Consider the following 21794-nt stretch of genomic DNA (forward strand, 5'->3'; position numbering starts at 1 on the left):
GGTTCTATTTGAAGTCAGTGACCTCAGAAGACATGGGATAGGAGTATATGATACCAATTGCACTTTTCTCAATCACTTTTTGAAAAAAGTTGAAGTTGTCGGTGTCTACACTTTCCTTCACTTCAGTTTCCAAGAGTTCCTGACTGCTGTGTTCTACACCCTGAAGAATGACAGCAGCTGGATGTTTTTTGATCAAGTGGGGAAAACATGGCAAGAAATCTTCCAACAGTATGAAAAAGGATTTTCATCATTAACAATACAGTTCTTATTTGGCCTCTTACATAAAGGAAAGGAAAAGGCTGTGCTAACAACTTTTGGGAAAAAAGTGTCTCCAGGACTTCAAGAAGAGTTACTGAAGTGGACTGAGAAAGAAATAAAAGATAAACCTTATAGGTTACAGATTGAGCCAATGGACTTGTTTCACTGTTTGTATGACACTCAAGAAGAAGAATATGCAAAAAGGATAATTAATGATTTAAGGTCAATTATATTGCTTCAACCTATGTATAAAAAATGGACATTCTGGCTATGTCATTCAGTGTGAAAAGCAGTCATAGTCACTTGTCAGTGTCTCTGAAGTGTCAGCACCTACTTGGATTTGAATAGGAAGGTTGAGCCTCAGCGTTCATGCCACCAACACTGACACTTAATAAGTGAGTATATTACTATCTTTTCACCAGTGTCTTGGCCTACAGAAATGATCGGCCTTCTTGTTTATTTCAAGTATTCAGGCACATGATCATTTCTAGCATTGTCAATAAATAAAATGAATTATCTTTGCTTTTCATACTGTTTGTCAGTCAACACAATAAGGATTTATTGAGTATTGCATATTGAACACTGACCTAGGCAGACACTGAGGGAAAGCTAACATTTTTGAGTACTTACTATGTGCCAGGCACTGTGCTAGCCACTGTAAATGTGTGTCTATTAATCTTCACTGTCTCTTTGTGAAGGTGTTGTATAATTATAAAAGGTAATGAGCATATAAATCATTAAGATTATAATTGAGTACTCTGCTATTTTGGTGTTGATGACTATTTTGGAAAAGGTTGTAAACTTAAAGTTGAATTGGTCCTCACTCTTCTCTACATGTATTTCATCACTGAGGCCTCATAGAGCTCCAGGTTGATAAGGGACAGAGCTTACTCTGTATATATTGCTATAAGGCACTCCTGTGTATATTGCTATGAAGCCTGAGTTCTTTCTGCCAAACTGACACCTATGTGGGGAGTTGAGAGCTGGAGTTCAAAGAGGCTTAGGTAAACCACTTACACAATATGTACTCTGTATACTGCAAAGTACAGCTCTACTGACTGACTCAAGAAAAATGCCACTGGTCAGTCTGTTTTCAATACTCAGGTTAATATGGACAGTGCCTCTCTTTTAGTTGTGGGGTCAGGTTAAGGGTAGGGGACCTTGAGAAGGATGACAATGGGCAGAAGGCTCAACTTGGAAAATGAGTTAACCCGAGTCTTCTCTCTGGTAATTGTTAGTTCCTCAGTGGGCAGTAGCATAAAAATGGAATTGAGCATGGGTGTGTGTGTTTGTGGGAAGTGAGGGGGGCAGGGAGGTACAGCAAGAGTTTGTGTTTGGGACCAGAAAGGAAGGGGTAGAAGTTACCTGGACTTGGAATTATGAAAGACCTTGGCTACCATGTCTTCATGAATTCATGACAGCTTCAATCCAACTGTATATTATAAAGTAAAATAATGGACAATATACACTGGGCACAATATACAGTAAGCACTGATGGAAACAAAAAAGGGTTTTTGTTCATTTGGTGTTTCCCGAAAATCAGCCTTAGATGGAGTCTCCACCCCTCAACCCATTACCTTTATCAGAGGGCTTAAATTCTTTTCAAAATTTAACCAAATAAAACACCAAAAGCCCACGAAAACCTCTTCTTCAAGGCGTGTTGATTAAGTGAGAGTGTATTGCAGTTGGTCCTTGGACAACAAAGATTTGAACTGCACAGATTTTTCTCAATAAATGTGTACTACAGGATTGAGGCTGATTGAATCCTCAGATACAGAACCTCCGATATGGAGGGATAAGAAGGGCTCACTCGAAAGTTTTATGCAGGATTTTCAACTGCAGGGGTGTGGTGCCCTTGATCTTCACATTGTTCAGTGGTCAACTGTATCGAATTTGCCTAGCTCTCAATTACTGTCATTAATTCTTCTGAGTACTGACAGCCAAGAATCAGTTATAGTGTACATATAGTTTGAGCAAGTCACTTGACCTCTCGGAGCACCTGCAAAATGGTGATTACATTACCTGTCATTGGATTAAGGACAAGATAAAATAAATTGTGTGTAAAGTGCTTACCTCAGTGCCTGGGACACAGTACCATGACTTTGGAGTCAGACAGACCTGAATACTTAACTTCATTCTGTTCCTATTTGACTTTGGGCAAATTACTTTTTGTGCCTTGATTCCTTATCTGCAAAATGGGGTATTAATTCCTAAGGTTTTTGTAAGTTAGTACTAAGATGACAATAGAAGCCAAAATAAGCCTGTTACTTAAAATTTTGCTTTAATAATTTTAAGTTATTTTTGCTTTCTCATCTTGCAGGACCTTCCAGCTGCACAATTTGCCAGTCTGTCCACTACACTTGCTTTGCCAAGCACTGCATAATCCATACTGTAAAATCAAAGACCTGAAGTAAGTTGGACCCTGCTTTAAACTCTTAGGTATTTGCAGGTACTCCCATCTGATTGGACTTGAAAACAAAGTATAACTGGCACTGAGCTTCTTCATAGCAGAGCAGCAAATGAAAAGATATGCTACAAGCCTAGAAGGGGTAGGGAGTCAGGCAGAGATCTCTGCCAACCCTTCCTGCCTCTTCCCCTTTTTTATGTGTTGCTTTTTGCTGTAGCAAGTGGGTGTCAGGCTGTAATACCTAGAGGTTTGTGTCTGGTGCCCCTTCTGGACCTGCCTTACTCCATCCCCAGCCTTTTCCTTCCAGACTCCCAGTCTTCCCTTTGGTTTCCTTTTCTCTCCCTCCATTCCTCACCCCCACCCTCCTCCTCAGTTATTCCCCAAGTGCAATTGCTCAGAAGCACCCACCCCACACCCTGACCTTATGTTCTCATTCACTCTCAGGTCCCTTTGTCTAGTCTGTCCACATCATAAACACACAAATAGGAGCTGCCTTGGTTCCCCACCTCCTCCCCACACAGATTAGTGTCTGCTTTCCTTCCTTCTTGTCCCAGAGGAAGAGGTGGCCTTTCCAAACCCACCCAAGCCAGTAAATTCACTTTTTATTTTTTTGTACTTTTGTGAGCATTTATTTTACTTCATACAACACAAAAAGTATATAAAAATATAAAGGCTCTTCAAACCCTTACCCCATATGGGTGCCCCATACCCCACCCAACCCCATATACCTACTTCTGCTTCCCATCCTCTAATCCTGATTCCACCACCCTCCCTAGTTAATAGCTTGTTTGCTAAATGTCTTCCCAGACATCTTTCTTTTGCATATTCAAATATAAATCTATAGCATAAGGCACACATAAATCTGTAATATACATAGCATACATAATCACAGAAGTTAATGGAACTTTTATTTCACACACAAAAACACAATGGCACTCATATTTTTTCATTGAATAGTACAGTGGACATGTCTCCAATACAGTATGCAGGATCTACCTCACAGTCAAGGGTCCTTGAAGAAGAGCCCCCCTCCTCAGTAACTGCACTTCCTCACTTCTGCTCACTCCTCAGTCCTCGCAATTGGGCTTCTGCCCACCCCCCACCCAGATTGGCTTAAAGATCAGACGTGGCCAGACCCAGTGAACACTTTTCCTCTCTTAGTGTCCCACCCCTTGCAACTTTCTTCCCCGTTTCAACTACTCCCAAGTATTTCATTGCCTCCATGGTTCCCAATCTGTGCAGTTTTGCCGTCCAATATAAAGATATTTTTGGTTGTCAAGAGTTGTTTTGGTGGGGGTGGAGTGCTACTGGCATCTAGTGGGTAGAGGCCAGGGATTGTGCCAAACATCCTAGTGTATTGGACAGCCTCTTGAAACAAAGAATTATCTAACTTCAAATGTCAAATAGTTCTGAGGTTTGGAAACAGTGCCTAAGATATAAACAAGCCCAAAGAAATTTCTGACAAGTGGAGAATAGAGATCTTGCCTCTAATCCTGATGACTGTTAACATCTGCTCTAACCGGATATAGCCCAAAGTCACATCCAGTTACTGCAGAGGTGTCCCAGGTTATGACAGCTTCAGTATCTAGGTCAACAGTTCCCAGGAGATGTCCAAGGTGATGTCCATTTGTCTCAGTTTGATCCATCTTCCATCTGTGGGCTAAAACATACATTTAGCTCCCCTCAACACAGCTTATAGGCATCAGATGGGGAGATGCACACCATCCTCCCCCTTCTACCCCCTCCCTCTGGAAATTGATTTCCCATCAGGGTATGTTCTATTATGCATTTCTGAATTTACTAGGAACTTTGTAGCCAGACTCCCCTCCCACTGTAATCTGGTGATGGGGGGAGAAAATCTCAGGATGGCATCATCCTTTGTTCAGTGGTCTGGACCAGCAAACCCTCCAGGCATTGCTAGTTGCTGACTCACCTTGGAAGTGGCACAAGTTCCCTGTTCAGATCTGCCTGTCCCCAAGTGGGGACTGGGGAGGATTCTCCTCTCATGAGGCTGAACAGTGATAGCAGTCCTTGTCTGCAGCTGGTGCTGGTGTCCTCTGTACAAAGCCCTGGGGATTCCCTTAGGGGTGGTGAATCTCTGCCCTGTTGTAAGCCCAGGGTTAACCTCAGGTCTGCTTTAATTGTTTCTCATGTAACTCTCTCAGAACATGAATGAGCTTCTTGTCCAGTTCATTCCTGGAGCCTTGGAATGCAGGAATCCCTACTACCCATCACTCTCTGATGCACCTCACCAGTCAGTTCCAACATCTTCTTTGATGGTTTACAATTTGCAACTTCTCTTCTGGTATAAATTTCTGGCTTGGCAAAAATCCGGTTGCCCAGAACAAGAACTTGCTCAAGTTAGCTTAAAAAAAGAGGATTGCTGTGGATTTTCACTCAGCAAAATTGCAGGAAGTGGAAAAGTGGTCAGGCTGTCACTGTCCATCTCTGGGGTCACAGGATCAACCCTTCTCTGTGCCTCTCTGCCCCCTGGGCCCTCATAGTGTCATTCTCTAAAAGACACCTGGTCTCTGGAAAGGACACAGTTCTGTTCCCCCACAGCCAGGGCCAGGTCTCAGCCGTGGCCTCAGTGTTCATCACTCTGATCCTGACCCCGACTCCCAGTGACCCACTGCTTTACTTCCCAACATCATCTGGACTATGGAATCTGCTTCTGTTCAGATTCTCAGAATATTTGGCTCAGGATGGGTCACATGTCCCATGTGAAAATGTTTGGCTCAGGATTGGTCAAATGTCCATTCCTGGTCCAATCATCTACAGCTTAGTGTGGGGGCAGGGGTAGGGAGTGGGAGTGTTATATGCTGGCTGCCGAGGTCCAACAGATACTAGGGGTAGGAAAAGAAATACAAACAGAAGCTGCAGAAGTTCTGGGGTGTGGATACTTGCTCAGTCATGTGTGACTTCTTTGCAACTCTATGGACTGTAGCCTGCCAGGCTCGTCTGTCCAAGGAATTCTCTAGGCAAGAATACTGGAGTGGATTGCCATTTCCTTCTCCAGAAGCTCTTCCTGACCCAGGGGATTGATCCAGGGTCTCCTGCATTGCAGGCAGATTTCTTCCTGTCTGCACCACCAGGGAAGCCCCTGGAACAGAGCCGGTCAAGAGGGTGGGAGATGGGGTAGGAGTCGGGGAGGGTGTCTACACCCTCCCCGACTCCATGTGAAAATGTTTGGCTCAGGATTGGTCAAATGTCCATTCCTGGTCCAATCATCTACAGCTTAGTGTGGGGGCAGGGGTAGGGAGTGGGAGTGTTATATGCTGGCTGCCGAGGTCCAACAGATACTAGGGGTAGGAAAAGAAATACAAACAGAAGCTGCAGAAGTTCTGGGGTGTGGATACTTGCTCAGTCATGTGTGACTTCTTTGCAACTCTATGGACTGTAGCCTGCCAGGCTCGTCTGTCCAAGGAATTCTCTAGGCAAGAATACTGGAGTGGATTGCCATTTCCTTCTCCAGAAGCTCTTCCTGACCCAGGGGATTGATCCAGGGTCTCCTGCATTGCAGGCAGATTTCTTCCTGTCTGCACCACCAGGGAAGCCCCTGGAACAGAGCCGGTCAAGAGGGTGGGAGATGGGGTAGGAGTCGGGGAGGGTGTAGACTTGTCTACACCCTCCCCGACTCCTACCCCTCCTCCCCTAACCTCATTCTCCCTCTCTTCCCCTGACTCCACACCACACAGCCCCCTCCCCCACCTTTCCCCCCTCTGAATACATTTTTGTTTCACATTTCTGAATTCACTTGAGGGCTCTGTAGTCAGATACACTTTCCACAGTGGAAACAACTTCCCCTCAGTGAAAAATTCACAGACTTACACCAAGGGCAGTCCCAATTCCCAGGACTGCGAAATACTGGAAGTCTTAGCTGCTGAAGGGGATCAGAGTCGCTCCTGTATCCTTCTTGAGGGTCTACTCCTTGGATCCCTCCATCAGACCACAAGCTAAAATCAGAGGATTCCCAGTAGGGAGATGTCTGAAATGAAGCTCCTGCTGTGAATGGTGCTTGTGGTGGAGATGTGGATGGGGATGGTGCTGGTGCATCTGAGAAGGGGGATAAGGGGCATGAGTATGAGTATGTGAATGAGGCAGGGAGCTGGACAGGAAGGGGTTGAGGTGAGACTGTTGCCTCGGGCTTGAGCATCCCAGAGAAAGAATACATGGCTGTTTCCACTGACCTAAAACCTCCCTCCCTCTGCCCGCCAGAGGTGTAATTTTTCTGGTCTACAACTCCAAGAAGCTGCATAAGGTCTACACTCAGATCTTGTGCCCCCTCGGCAGCTTCCACCCCCTCTGCAGCTTCCACCCCCTCTGCAGCTTCCACCCCCTCTGCATCCTCCTGTTTTCCTCCTCCTGTGGCTTCAGAAGCTGCAGCAGTAGTAGCAGTGGCCCCTGTCTCCTCCTCTTCACTTGTTCCTTCTATTCCAGCCCCACCGGCAGTGGCCAAGCTTGGCCCCTCTGCGACTGGCGCCTGGGCTGACTGCAGCTCCTAGAAAGAAGTGAGCAGAGTTGTGACCTGCCCTGACATGGTGGGGGCGGGGGGAGGCGGGGGGAGCAGGGGGGGGCTGGGCAGCAGGACGGAATGGGCGAGGATGGGCGGGGATGGGCTGGGCTGGGCTGGGGCAGAGGCTGGGCTGGGGCAGAGGCTGGGCTGGGGCAGAGGCTGGGCGGGGGAGGGGCAGGAGCGGGGTGGGGGCGGGGGCGGGGCGGGGCGGGGGGAGGTGCTGGGCTGGGGCAGGGGCTGGGCGGGGGAGGGGCTGGGCTGGGACAGGGGCTGGGCGGGGGATGGGCTAGGCTGGGGCAGGGGCTGGGCGGGGGATGGGCTAGGCTGGGGCAGGGGCTGGGCGGAGGCTGGGCGGAGGCTGGGCGGGGGCTGGGCGAGCGCGGTAATGGTAATCTCACGGTCTTAAAGAGCTTCCACTTCAGGAGGTCCCGCTCTTTCTGCACTTCCGCCAGGGTGGCCTGGGTCAGCTGCAGCCGGAAGGCCGCCTCCTTGCGTTCCACCTCGTGCTGTGCCGCGAGCAACGTCAAGTCTGAGGCCAACGCCTGAGCTGCCGACCTGTGCAGCCCGGCGAAGTCATGCAGCCACTGCACCCTGTGCCTGTGTAACTGGCTCTGCTTGTAGGCAAAGCGCACGCCCAGGGCCAGGCTGCTCCAGGCACAGGCTTCTTTGGCCTGGCTGGGCACCAGGCGGTCCTCCAGGATGGCCCTGAGCTTGTCCTCCACCTTCTCCCAGGAGAGAGACACATTCTCAAGGTAGAACTCAGGGCCTTTCGCGTGCCTGGACATCCTCTCGTTGATGAAAGCCATCACTTTGCCATGCCGGAACCCACTACTGAGGTCCTCAGATTTCAAGGCCATGACGACTGAGTACCTTTGGGGCTTGGCTGGCTCTGTGGGGATGAAAGAATCAGTCCTCCTCCCCTCCTCCACCCCATGAATCTCCGCTTCTCCGCTTGCCTCCCCCCTCACCACACACCCTCCTAAAGACCCTTTGCCCTGCCCCAGGACACCTCCCACCAAGCCTCACCTCCTGGCCAGTGAGAGTACAGGCCAAACAAAACCGCCTACCCCACTCAAAAGGTACCTCTCTCTCCTGGAAGGCGCCAAGGAAAGAGAAGCTCTGGCCTACCCTTCGAGGTTTTTACCTCGGGAAACCTCGGGAATGTTCCAACTTCCAGAAACTGCGAGGGTGAGAGGGGTGCATGAAGAAGATTTTCTCCCATCCCCCAGACATAAGGGAACCTCCTACAGTGTTGCAAGTCTTCAAAGGTGGGAAAAAACAGGAGTGGTCAGAAAAGACTCAGAACCAAGAACATGAAGCGCTTGTAATCAAATACCAAAATTCTCAACCCCCCACCATAATGGTTTGTCCCACTCAGGGGCCGGACCCTTCTACAGATGGAATATTCTGGAACAGGCAATGGCCCCATCTCTCAGTGGCTTCGGCTGCCCCCTGGAGGCAGGAGGTGGAACCTGACTACCGCCTCATTCCCCATCACCTCAAATGGCCATAAATCCTGGCCATATCCATTCCCAAAACATGCTCGTGTCTTGAATGTGTTTACCTCCAGCGCTTACCACCTCAGCCACCACCACCGTTCCCCCACCCCCTACCCCTCGCCCTGCCTGCAGCCATTGTGCACCAGGTTTGTCTCCTGCCGTACCCTGTCATAAGGATCTGACTCTGTCTCTTTAAACTTCTGATGGTATTTCCAAACCTACAAGATAAACCTGACAGCTCTCAGGTTGAGTACTACTTTACCACTTACAATATGATGTGCTGTGACTGTCAGTTTTTATCTATGGGCCTAAGATGAGGACTGAATGACAAAATGCATATAAAGTAGTAATGTTTTCTATGGTCCCATTTTTGTAAATAGGTACTTCCCCAGTGGCTCAGACAGCAAAGCATCTGCCTACAATGTGGGAGACCCAGGTACGATCCCTGGGTCGGGGAGATCCTCTGGAGAAGGAAATGGCAACCCACCCCAGTACTCTTGCCTGGAAAGTCCCATGGACAGAGGAGTCTGGTAGGCTACAGTACATGGGGTTGCAAAGAGTCGGACACAACTTAGCAACTTCACTTTATTTTTGTAAAATGCGCAAGTCCTGTGTGTGCGCGGGAGCGTGCGCGCGCATGCGCAGGAGCGTGCACGCGCATGCGTAGGAGCATGCGTGCATACATATGTTTCTGTGATCTTGGATAAAGGAGTGGAAGCATATGTGAAAGGGAAGTCACTCAGTTGTGTCCGAGCAAGTGTCTTAAGTGTCTTTTAAATGCATGCATTTAAAATCTGGGAAGTTACATACCAGAGTTTTAACAGTGGTTATTTTTGGGTGGTAAGGATACAGTACTTTCTCAAAAAATTTTATTCTTTATATTTTTCTCTATTGTAAAATTTATTTATAATAAACATGTTTTTCAAATTTCTTAAACTATTTTTTTCTGATAATTTCTGATCATTTAAATACTAGAAAGTAAATGTCTCTCTATAATCGAACCCTTCCCTCCTACCTGGAAGATAACCATTGTTAACAGTTTGATATGTATCTTCCAGTGTTATAAAGTAGCCTATAGCAAGTAATTGACAGTTTCTCAACTGAAGCCTCCCCTCTCTTGCCTCCTAGCTTTTGCACAGGCTGCTTCATGAACAGGTTGTTCCTCAGTGCCTCCTGCTCTCCCCACTCCCATTCTCCTCATCCACTTAATTCCTGTTCAATTTTTATTACCCTTTCAAGCAGAACTAAAGTATTTGCTCCTCTTATAAGTATTTCTTGATCCTCCAACCCCTTCCCACAGGCTAGGCTGGATTGTGCCACTTTTCTGTGTCTCCATGGTGCCTTGTGTGTACCACATGCAGTACTTTCCACACTGTATTATAATTCATGATTTTCTAAAATTTTTCCCCATTAACTGGGCATTCCTTAAGGGCAGAGTCTAGGCTAGGTTTTAATTATTTCTGTGTTTTCACATCTAGCACAGTGGTTAGCACCTAATAAATTAATTGCTGAATGAATTGAAATAATTCATTATATCAGTAATGAGGCAAACAAGTACCTTTATAGAGAGTTCTGTTTTCTCCTCTGAAATGCTTTTTCTCCACACAGACTGATTTTCTGCCACCTCACAGCCTCTTATGGAAGAGACCTCGCCTTAGTATTTGAAACCAACCAGTATCTGACAGATTTGGTATTTGTGAAAAACACCCTGGAAGATTCTGGAGTGAAGCTTCTGTGTGAAGGATTAAAACAGCCAAACTGTATCTTATAGACATTGAGGTAACTGAGAGCAGGAGAATTTGTTGTTTGTGTTCATGTAATTTTTTTGTGGTCAGTTTCTTTTGTTTTGGGGGAGAGCATGAATAAAGTAATGAGGGCATTCTTCTGTTCTCTAAAGGTTGTAAAGGTACAACCTTTAGAGATATGCCTTATCTCTCCTGCTTCCTGTGGTGCACTAGCAACTGTTCACAGCACCAATCAGTGGCTCACTGAGCTGGAATTTAGTGAAACAAAACTGGAAGCTTTGGCTTTGAAATAACTCTGTGAACGCTTAAAAGATCCGAATTGCAAAGTACAGAAGCTCAAGTAAGTTGTCACTATTAGTTTTCATACTGCAAGAAAAAATTTATAAAATGCAGCTCAAGATGGATGTTGTATAATCAAAACACATTTCAAGGAGTTATGGAAAGGAAGAACAGTGAAAGTAGCAATAATGTTAATGTCAATAATGAAAACTCACTGAGCAATTACTTTGTGCTAAGCATTGTGCTGAGTGCTTTGATTTCCTTTAATGTGTACAACAGCTTTGCAAGATTCAGATTACTGTCCCCATTTTAGCAGATGAGAAACCCAATAGAAACCCAATAGTATAAGGCTAAATAACATGACAGAGACACAATAAGAAACCCAGATGTGTCTGACCTCACAATCCACATGCATGTGTGGTAAGCCACCTCTGTAATGTCCAATCCTTTGCAACTCTATGGACTGTGATCCACCAAGCTCCTCTGTCCGTGGGATTCTCCAGGCAAGAATACTAGAATGCGTTGCCATGACCTTCTCCAGGGGATCTTCCCAACCTAGGGATCAAACCCACGTCTTACATCTCCTGCACTGGCAAGTACATTCTTTACCACTAGTGCCACCTGGGAAGCCCAAAGTCCATGTAATGACTTTGATAAAAGATTTACCATATATATATCTTCTTTTCTGAAGAACCCTGACTCATTAGGGTTCTTCAAAGAAACAGAGAGGTAAAATGTGTATAAACATATAGAGAGATTTATTTTAAGAAATTGGTGCTCTCTCAGATTATCGCAGCTGGCAGGTTCAGTATCTGCAGGGTAGGCCAGCAGACTGGAGACACAGGAGAGCTAGTGCTGTACTGCAAGTCAAAATGCAGTCTGCTGGCAGAATTCTCTCTTCCTAGGAGGTCAGTCTTTTCTATTAAACTTTCAACTGATTGGATGAGCCTTACCCACATTGTGGAGGGTAAATTACTTTACTCAAAGTGTGCTGATTTAAATGTTAATCTCATTTAAAAAGTACCTTCACAGAAACTTTTAGAATAATGTTTGACCAAAAATCTGGGTACCTTGACAGGCAACTTGATACATAAAATTAATCACAATGTATATTTGGAGTTTTCTATTATAAAAGCTCTTAAGCATTAAACCTTTCTAAATCCACTTTGAAATTAATTTTTATTTAAAATACCTCTATTTAAAATTTCTAAATTGGGAAAATATATATACATGATGTCTTCATGAGCCCTTTTCAAGATTGAATTTGGAGCCTGGTAACTCAAGAAAAAAATTGAGGACTCAGATGTTGTAGTGTATATCATAGAAATTCTGGAAAGCAATAGCAGAGACAGTTGATGGGAAACAGTTTAAGGAATTGGACTGCTTAATATGGAGAGACAAAGATCGAGAAGACAGGAAGGTCAGTAAAAACCACTTTTTGTGCCCAAGAAGAAATATTATATGGATGATGGTGATGGGCTAGGTCTCTCTAAGGATGGCAAATTATTAATTAGTAATGAAGTTATAGATAAGAGGAAAGGAAAGATCTTTTGACTGTATTAAGGATGATTATAGCATTTTCTCCTATAATTTGAAAGAAGATATGAGAGTGATAAAATTCATGCTGGGAATTAAAGTGAGATTAGGTCATTTGATATTTCCTTCCAATTCTTTTCTTTTTGGTGGCAGTCAACATTTATTGAGTTCTCACTGGGGCATACAGTGTTGTGGGGGCAATGTAAAATCCCTGTCATAGGTAAAAGGGGGCTGTGACATATTCAAGGTTGGGGGTCTCTTATGGGTGGGCCTTATTTTCTTTTCTCATGATGTTTTGCAGGTAGGGAATGAGTGGCCAATTCTGTGTCTTTCTTTTTTTCCAGGTTGTCTGCTAGTTTTCTCCCTGGAAGCTCAGAGACTATTGGCAGATATCTTGCCTCTGTTCTCATTTGCAATCCAAACCTCACTGAGCTGGACCTGAGTGAAAATCCCCTGGGGGACACAGGGGTGAAGTTTCTCTGTGAGGGTCTCAGACATTTGAACTGTAAGGTGGAGAAACAAGAGTAAGTTTTTAGAACTGTCTGCTGTCATTTTACAACTACTGAAATTGTTGAATGCCTGCTCTGCGGCAGGATCTATGCTTGGTGCTTGCCAGAAGTTATTTCACATAATTCATTCCTTGAAATAACTATATAGGGTGGGTTTTCTTAGCCCCATTGTACAGATGAGTAAACTTTGAGGATTGGGGGGAAAGTGACTTGTCCAACATCATACCACTAAAAATTAGTGTAGTCAGGGACTTCCTTGGTTGGTCCAGTGGTTAAGAATCTGCCTTGCAATGCAGGGACACAGGTTCTATCCCTGGTCCAGGAAGATCCCACATGCAGTGGGAAACTAAGCCTGCATGCCACAGATACTGAAACCTGAGTGCTCTAGAGCCCATGCTCCACAAGAGAGGTTACTACAATAAGAAGCCCATGCACTGCAACTAGAGAGTATCCCCCTACTGTCTGCAACTAGAGAAAGCCCTCATGCAGCAACAAAGACCCAGCACAGCCAAAAATAAATAAGTAAATATTTTAATGTAAATTTATTTATTTTAATTGGAGGCTAATTACTTCACAATATTGTATTGGTTTTGCCATACATCAACATGAATCCGCCACAGGTGTACACGTGTTCCCCGTCCTGAACCTCCCTCCCACCTCCCTCCCTATCCCATCCCTCTGGGTCATCCCAGTGAACCAGCCCCGAACATCCTGTATCATGCATCGAACCTGGACTGGTGATTCGTTTCTTACATGATATTATACATGTTTCAATGCCATTCTCCTAAATCATCCCACCCTCGCCCTCTCCCACAGAGTCCAAACGACTGTTCTATACAAAAGTGGTATAGTCAAGATGTGACTCCAAAATCTATCTTATCCATATCCCATGCTCTTTCCAGTATACAACCATCCTGTGTGTTTACAGGAGTGACGCTAATTAAACATTAACTCTATAAAGAATACTACTATGTGTCCAACACTGGGCTAGATGTGAATGAATTTATCAAGAGGATAGCAAGTGACAAGGCTGCCCTTAAAGACACATAGATATGAAACAGAGAGCAACACAGTTGAATGTGTAATCAAGTGCCTAACACTATGGAATCATTCAGAAATGTCAGATGAGCCCAGGGAAAGAGACAAGGTCACTGTGGGCTGGAGACCTCAGGAGGAGACTATGTAGGTGGTGGGCCAGGAGCTAGAACTTGAAGGATAGCTAGGACTTAGCTAAATGAGGAGGCTGGGAGAACATTCCCAGGAAGTTCAATGACAGCAGTGGCTGATTTTTCTTCTTTGTCTCTGGGTAGCTTGAACACATGTTACCTGACAGATGCAAGCTGTGTGTATCTCTTTTCTTTATTGCAAGTGAGTCAGACTTTAAAAGAGCTGTTTGTGTTTGCCAATTCCCTGAGGGACACAGGAGTACAGCATCTCTGTGAAGGTCTGTGTCATGTGAACAGTATAATCAAGAATCTTGTGTAAGTGTCTGCTCATCCTTGTCCTTCTCATGGGCATGGCATTTGAGGTTCAGTGGGACTCCTGCTGCCATGGTTAACAACGTTGGTGTCCCCATACCTGCAGGCTTTCTGAATGTTCCCTCTCCCCAGCTTGTTGTGAGTCTCTCACCCAAGTCCTAAGCTCTACCTGGAGCCTGACAAGGCTGCTTCTAATTAATAACAAAATTGGAGATTTGGGACTGAAATTGCTGTGTGAAGGATTAAAACAGCCTGACTGTCAGTTAAAGGATCTGGTGTAAGTATCGTGGACAATAGCCACAGGCAGAGTTCCTTGATGTTTGAGCAGCTCCCCAAATTAAATGATTTTTTTCTGGCCTGGTGATACAATCTCCAACGAAACATATGATGACTCGATAATTTAGGGGGAATAAATCTTCTTCTGTCCACAATCTCTGCTTGGCCCTGGCCCAAGGGATTTTTTTACATGACAAACTGATTTTCTAATGTATTTTTCTAGTGGGTAAACCCAATATCTAAAGTAACCCAATCCTGATGAAATTATGCCAGCCTTATCTATCTTACTTCCTGGCAGACTGTGGACTTGTCACCTAATTGGAGAGTGTTGTCAGGATTCATGCAATGCACTGTACACCAATGAACACCTGAGAGTCCTTGAACTCAGTGACAGTGCCTTAGGGGATGAAGGCATGCAGGTGCCCTGTGAAGGGCTGAAACACCCCTCCTGCAAGCTACAGACGTTGGGGTAAGTTCACAGAGACTCTTTGTTCACTGGGCTCTTGTTCCAGCTGTGTATGAAATGGAAGGTCATTATGGAACTTGGGGTAAACAGATTTCTTTCTTGAATCCCCAATTCCCCATAGGCTAGCAGAATGTCATTTCACAGGTGCATGCTGTGGAGCCCTCACCTCTGTCCTTAGCAGAAATGAGAACCTAACATTGCTAGACTTGAGTGGAAATCACCTTAAGGATTTTGGAGTTCAAATGCTGTGTGATGCACTGCTTCATGCCATATGCAAACTACAAACATTCTAGTAAGTTATAGTAGTGGGGGAAGTGGGAGGTACGGGGTCAGGACAGGCATTCTGGTTTGGTCATAGCCATTGCAGTGAGAAAAGGGAAGAGCTGAGGACAGACCGTGCCTAGGCAAAATATCAAGGTAAGTGAAACAGGCCTTTTCCCTGGACACAGGCAAGGAGAGAGGTAAAGAACAGATAGTCCTAGATGTCATTGCTAAGAAAAGAAACAGGGTGTAGGAAAAAGAGCACCAAATACACATTCTGCTAGGTCTGGCTTATGTACTAGATCTGGCATCTACTAGCTATGTGACCATTCTTACTTTACCTTCCTGAACTTTAGCATCCTTATCTATAAAGTGGGGCCAACATGAGTAGTACCTGACTACCTGGTGTTAGCATGGAGACTGGATGAAGCAAGACATTAATTATGAATATGCAACCCTGGCACATAAGAGGTACTCCATAAATATTAGACCCTTTCTCTTCTTCTAATACCTGATAGAAGGCTTGTGGTTTACATTTTGAGAGCCTTTAAGATGCAGGGGAATGAAGCTATTACAGAATTATAATTATAGAAAGTGGAGGTCATCACCCTTTCAGGTCAGTGTCCATCTGCCAGCTCAGCAGGCTGGCATAACACACAAAATAATTCTTAATTAGGATATAGCTATGCTCTTTTGGCAGCTAACCAGTGGCCAAATGGCCATTTATTTCTGTCATTCAGAACTGGAACACATAATGGAAAATAACGGCTGAGTGCAAAAATTCCACATTCCAAAGCCAATTTGATGGATTGAAACATAAATGAAAACAGCATAAAGGCCTGATTACAAGTCTGGCTGAAACAGAAGCTAGTTCTCTACTAGCAAAGTGAAGTCTATTTGACTCCAGAGTATAGTGATTACTGACTAGGAAGAGGGAATTATTCACAACATAAAAAACCCCAGGGGTTTAGGGACCTCCATGATGTCTTTCTCAGAAAAAAGTGACTGGAGTCTATATTGTCAGCAATTTGAAATAAACTCAACAATCAATCCTAATGTTTCTTTAAAGTAATTTAATGTGGTAGCACTCTATAGTATGTAAGCTTCAGCAAAGGTCTTAAATGATATGGATAAATTATTTTGAGATGGTACATGTTATTATTTATTTTTCTAATTGTGAATTGTTGTACTGTTTCCTGTCTCTCTCACTCTTTGTCTTAACCAATCTACTTCCACTGTGTTTTCAGGCCAACCTTCAAACCCTTATAACTTGTCAGTCTATTGTAAGTTGATAGCAGTGTGCAGTAATAGCTCAAAATACAAAATAAAGGATACACGTTCACAGAATAGACACCATACACTGACCTCAAATTGTAAACATTAGAGAGTATATAGACAGGTAACACTGAAATCAGTAGAAATATATACTTACCCAAGTAAGGTGAGAGGAAACTGTTGACCATTTAATGTGGTAGGCTAGATAGGGGATAAGTTCCAGGAGAGCCTCTTAAAAGGGGAGTCCTGTCTGGAAATGGTAAAGGCTGAATGAAGAAGTTTGCTTTCTAAGAACTGCTTGAGTGTGAGGTCTGAATTTATTTCTCATTGTATTTTTCCCTGTAAACTTTTTCAGCTCAGTGCTTTGCATTTAGTAAAAACATATAGGAAGCCAGTTATTAATTTTGAGCATCTGAGGGCAAGGCAAGGAGACAGTTAATGATGTGTTCAATATAGACTAGGTGTCTAGACATTCAGAAGATCGAGGGAAAAAAAAGAGGTTGTGGCCTCAGAGTTACCATGCTTACCTTCACTCATTCTGCAAGCATTTGCTGAATATCTACTATGTGCTAGGCAAATGTGCCAGGTGCTAGGAGACAAGAATGAATAACTTGAGACTTGATTTGTACTCTTCTGGGACCGTAGACTTAGTGGTAGAGACAGATATATGAACTGATGAATGCAATAGGGTAATTACGAGATCTTAAGGGAACCATGGCAGGGGACAACTCACCCAGCTCAGGAGGCTCAGGACTGTAGCCAGGGAAATGGGGGTAACTGTGGAGAAGGGTAAGTCTATACTCAGGAGCTAGCATGAGCAAATGTAGACAATAAACAGCATATTTTATAGTACTTGATAGGAATACAGGTGGGAAATGTCTAGGAAGTTTGCTATTATGGGAACAAAGTGCAAAGCAGAATGTGTCAAGAAATGAAACTGAGGGTGTAAGCAAGGCTTTGTATTCCATGTGTGATTAATAAGATGTGTTTACAGGATTCTGGGTACAGATTCAGCTGTCACTCTTCTTTCTCACATATCTGAGTATAGTACGTTTGAGGGCCTTCCCTCACCTTTCCAAAACTGGTCCCGAAAATGGAGCCACTTTTGCTCCCAAAGCTGGTTGGAAAATCAGTCCACTGCTGGTGCTCTTTTTTACTGCCACGTGGTGGTCATCTTGAGGACTGATCCTTCCCAATCCCACAGAAGCTTGGTGACTGGACAGTGATGCTCTGACTGATGTCAATCCCTCCCAGCCCTGCAGTGCCATTATATCTGGACTCCCAGCTTACATATATTTGCGTCTTCACCCAAATATGCAGTCATTGTTCTCTAAAATACCATATGTGTCAGAAGGTCTGGATGTAGAAGAGCTCCTTCCATCAGCCACAGGTATATATGTGTGAAGCCAGTCCTTGCCCACAAAAATGTAAGCCCATGAGTTAAGGCAGGAGCTCCACTTAAGCTCTCTTCTTTCTTCAAGATATTTTATTTTTGGTGCCTTGGTGCCTTTCCCAGGCACTGGGCCTTGCATAAAGGCCCCCCAAATCACCGTGATACATGTTCTTAATTCTAAATTTGGAAAGAAGGGGTTCAGAGTAGGTGGTCTCATTAGTCTCAGGAGACCTCCAGGCTTCCTAAGCATATTGGCCTACCTCTTCTCCAGCAGTGAGTTGTACATGTCAGGAGGTAAGACAGCTTTTGCTAAGTCATTCAAAAAATTCTAAACGTCTTGTTACACGTCCATGGCATTAAATGTTTACTTAGCTACAATTGCGTAACTAGCAGAGCTACTGATTTGCCTTTGCTGCATAAAGATTAGCTTCTATCCATTAAAAACTAAAGTCTGTAACTCACTACACACTTGAAAGAGTTTATATCTTCTTTTACAGTCAGTAGGTTTTAATCAGGGATACACCTGTGGAGTCTGAATTGCCTGTAGGACATCGTGGTGAGTTTTCTAGTAGGTAGGCAGTTGGGTATAGGATTGTTCCCTGGAGGTGACAGCTGAAGCCATGGCAGTGGATGAGATTCCTCTAGAGACAATGAGAAGAGAAGCACTGCTGAGAAACATCCCTGGGGAATTAGCCCTGGACAGTACCAACTTTTAAGAGGTGAGTATGGAAAGGAAACAGTCAGTCCACGGGGTCGAAAAAGTCGGACATGACTTAGTGACTAAGCAACCACCACATGGAAAGGAAAACCAAGAGAGAAAGGTGTCCTGGAAGCTTTGGTAAAAGTGAGTTTCAAGGAAGAATTGCTCAGCAGTATCAAATGCAAAATGAGGAGTACTGAAAAGTGTCCTTTGGATTTAGCAATTAAGAGGCCATAGATGACCTTGTTAAGGGCTGTTTTAGTGGTGTGATGGGGTTGGAAATCAGCTTGCAGTGACTTGAGAAGATGGGAGATAAGAAGTAGAGAAGGAGTGGAGACTACTTTTTCAAGATCTTTGTGAATAGGAGAGGAAATGTGGGGTCGTAGCTGTTGGTGGAGGGTGGAGTTCTCTTTTTTGTCTTTTTTTTTTTTTTTTTTTTTTTAGGATAGGCCAGTTTTTAGGCTGAGATAAAAGAGCTCATAGAGAGAGAGGTTATAGATACAGGACCATCAGCAAAGGTAAGCGAGGGATAGAAGTGAGAGTTCAGGAGGAAGTTAAGAATTTTCTCTTCTCAGATCTAAGAAAAAGAGTTAAGACTAAGGGAGGAGGTAGATACCAGGGTGGGTGAAGTAACAGTGTGACACAAGTAACTGAGTGTGAATGTGACACAAGTGTGAATGGGAATCTTATCCTTAAAAGACTCGGAAAGGTACTAAAGGCATCTGTCGGCTTGACTTGACACAAGATTCTTTTTGTTTTTCATAGCATTGACACAGAACATTTACACGAAGAAACATTCAGAAAAATAGAAGCTTTAAAAATGAGCAAGCCTGGAATGACCTGGTAGTTTCCAAGGAGAGTCCCTGAATCAGCTGCATACAGACCTCCTCTGTCTCTGGCACCATCTCTAACAGTTGTGCAGTATTCTTGTTCTGAACCTTTGCTGAGGCTGCTAGTGTGAAACAAGCAGCAGTGATTGCTATTTATATAGAACCATCCACTAAATAGAATGTAAAAGATGAAAGGAAGCACCTTAGTTGAAATGTCTTCAGCAATAATTCCTTACATTAATATATTGTGTTACAATGTTTACTGTTTTTACAAAAACCTTCTCAGGTGGGAAAATAAGGCTCAGAGAAGGTGTGACGAGCTCCAAGTTACACAGCTCATTAGTGGGAGAGTTGGGACTAGCCTCCAACCAGGAGTCCCAAAACTTAGACCAGACAGGGAACAATAGAAAAAAAACATGAAGGAGTCCACCTAAAGAGACAAAATACCTGAAATGATTAAAGGACAAGAGGGTGTACAAACAAACACATGTTATATATTATGGCGCTGATTTTAAGTAAAACTGTAATTCACAAAAGAAAGTAAGAGGAATGAGTGGATTAATAGGGAAAGGCTTCATGGAGGTAAGACTTAATGTGGGCCTTGAGAATGAAAGGATTAAGATGTGGGGAGATATACTGGCCAGCAGCTGTAAGACTGCAGACAAAGGGGCCATGTTCATGAGCAGCTCACCAAAAGCACTTAGGAAGAGGGGAATATTTGTGTTAGAGTTTCTTGCGCTGCCATGATATTCATATCTTAGGCTTCTGAAGGTGTTCTCCAGTACCCAGTTTCTATTTCCCTTCTGAACTTTCAAGACCTACCCCATGTGTGTGTTCTTCTTCATGGACTTTTATGACTGACACCTCTCATCCCTCACAACATATTCCATAGCCTAGGATGGATCCACAACCACATGTTTCTATCTCTGCCTGGCTTCCACAAAACACCAGATGAGACAAATGGAGAAAAGGAATGCCAGGCAAGGAAAATATCACAGAGTTTGTGAGACTGACAGAAAAGTAGGCTTACCTAATTAAGGTGTAGAGCTGTCTCTGGAGGCTTCTTGCTAGCTGTGTGACCCTGAATAAGTCATTGGGATTCTTGGAGCCTTAAGTTTTCTAATCTATAAAATAGGAGTAGATTGACATTAACCTTGCAGGGCTGTTGTTTCCAGCCTGGTGCCTATCCCACAGTAGGTACTGATTAATGGTAGCTGTTTGTATGAGCCTGTACCTGTAATATAGCTGATATGTGTAGTCTTTGAGCTCCCAGATTTTCTTGCTGTGTAGTTAGTGTGAACTGTGCATTTAAACTAAATGTGTGTGCTGAAGGTGGTAAATCTAGTGGGGAAAGAGACACACAGTGGAAAGTTATTGCAGGCAAGAGGTCTAGCTGCTCCATGTCCTCATCTATCATTGGGTACTGTTCCCTGCTGCCCTCGGAGGTGGTAATTTTCAGTTAGGAGACCCGGTCTGGCCTGAGATGGTCAAGATAGCAATTTGTTTCCAGTTTTCTCAAGTTCTTCCTTCCTTTTAGTTGTTTAACACATTTATTGAGGATTTATTATGTGCCAGGTTTGTTTTTTTTTTTTTGCTAAGTGTTGGCTTTGCAGAGATGAATATGCCTTTTGCCGTGCACTGTCCCTACCATGTTCTCTGATTGTCCTGGTCCCTCTGTCAGTCTGGTGAATATCTGATAAAACTCAGTCACATTAAGAACTCAAAAATACAATGTTAAATGAAAAATTTGCACAATTCTGTGTGTGTGTGTGTGCACATGCACTCACATGTGTGTATCCTGTTTGTGTACAAAATGGATAAATATGCATGTGTATGTATGTGTCCAGAATGTGTAAGGAAGGATATATATGAGAAATTGCTAATAAGAGTTACTTCTGGCAAGAGGAAGTTGGCAAGGAGGGGCACTGGGAGAACAGGAAAGGAACTTTTCAGTTTCATCTCTAGTAGTCTGTTTTACTAGATTTTTACCATGTACATGTATTACTTTTATAATTAATAAACTTGATGTTAAAAATAAAATTCATACTGAGAAGTTATTTTTCTTCTTTTAAACCATGACAATTTAGAAGAAAATATAGGGCATCTATAAACATGACATAAAAACCCAAAGGAAGAGAAATATTTGACAATATCAAAATTAAAAATTGCTTCATGAAAAAATCACCATAAAGAGAGTTAAAAGACTATTGATAAACTGGAGGAACATATTTGGCACATGCATAAAGATAAGATTGATATCCATATATAATAAAAAATGCTGCTTCTGCTAAGTCGCTTCAGTCGTGTCCCACTCTGTGCAACCCCATAGATGGCAGCCCACCAGGCTCTCCCGTCCCTGGGATTCT

General features: G+C 43.9%; 1 protein-coding gene and 1 long non-coding RNA gene across 3 annotated transcripts; one reads left to right on the forward strand and one right to left on the reverse strand.

Moving 5' to 3' along the window:
• Positions 1–3413: 3413 nt before the first annotated feature.
• Positions 3414–8479, reverse strand: TEX13B (testis expressed 13B). 2 transcript variants are annotated; one of them, XM_024988654.2, is made up of 4 exons: positions 8208–8302; positions 7580–8070; positions 6497–7166; positions 3414–4325 (listed from the first exon to the last, which is right to left on the reverse strand). In XM_024988654.2, exons 2-4 carry the CDS (start codon positions 8036–8038, stop codon positions 4153–4155), a joined length of 1302 nt encoding a protein of 433 aa, XP_024844422.1. In that variant the 5' UTR covers positions 8039–8070; positions 8208–8302; the 3' UTR covers positions 3414–4152. The 2 variants fall into 2 exon arrangements, with proteins under 2 accessions (XP_024844422.1, XP_059739648.1); XM_059883665.1 differs by having other exon boundaries at positions 4238–4325; positions 4599–7166; positions 8208–8479.
• Positions 8480–11999: 3520 nt separating this feature from the next.
• Positions 12000–21472, forward strand: LOC132344280 (uncharacterized). Its single transcript, XR_009493483.1, has 2 exons — positions 12000–18617; positions 19364–21472. It is a non-coding gene; the product is annotated as an uncharacterized lncRNA (long non-coding RNA).
• Positions 21473–21794: the final 322 nt, after the last annotated feature.

The sequence above is a fragment of the Bos taurus genome, chromosome X (genome assembly GCF_002263795.3).
Source record: "Bos taurus isolate L1 Dominette 01449 registration number 42190680 breed Hereford chromosome X, ARS-UCD2.0, whole genome shotgun sequence".
Lineage (NCBI taxonomy): Eukaryota > Metazoa > Chordata > Mammalia > Artiodactyla > Bovidae > Bos > Bos taurus.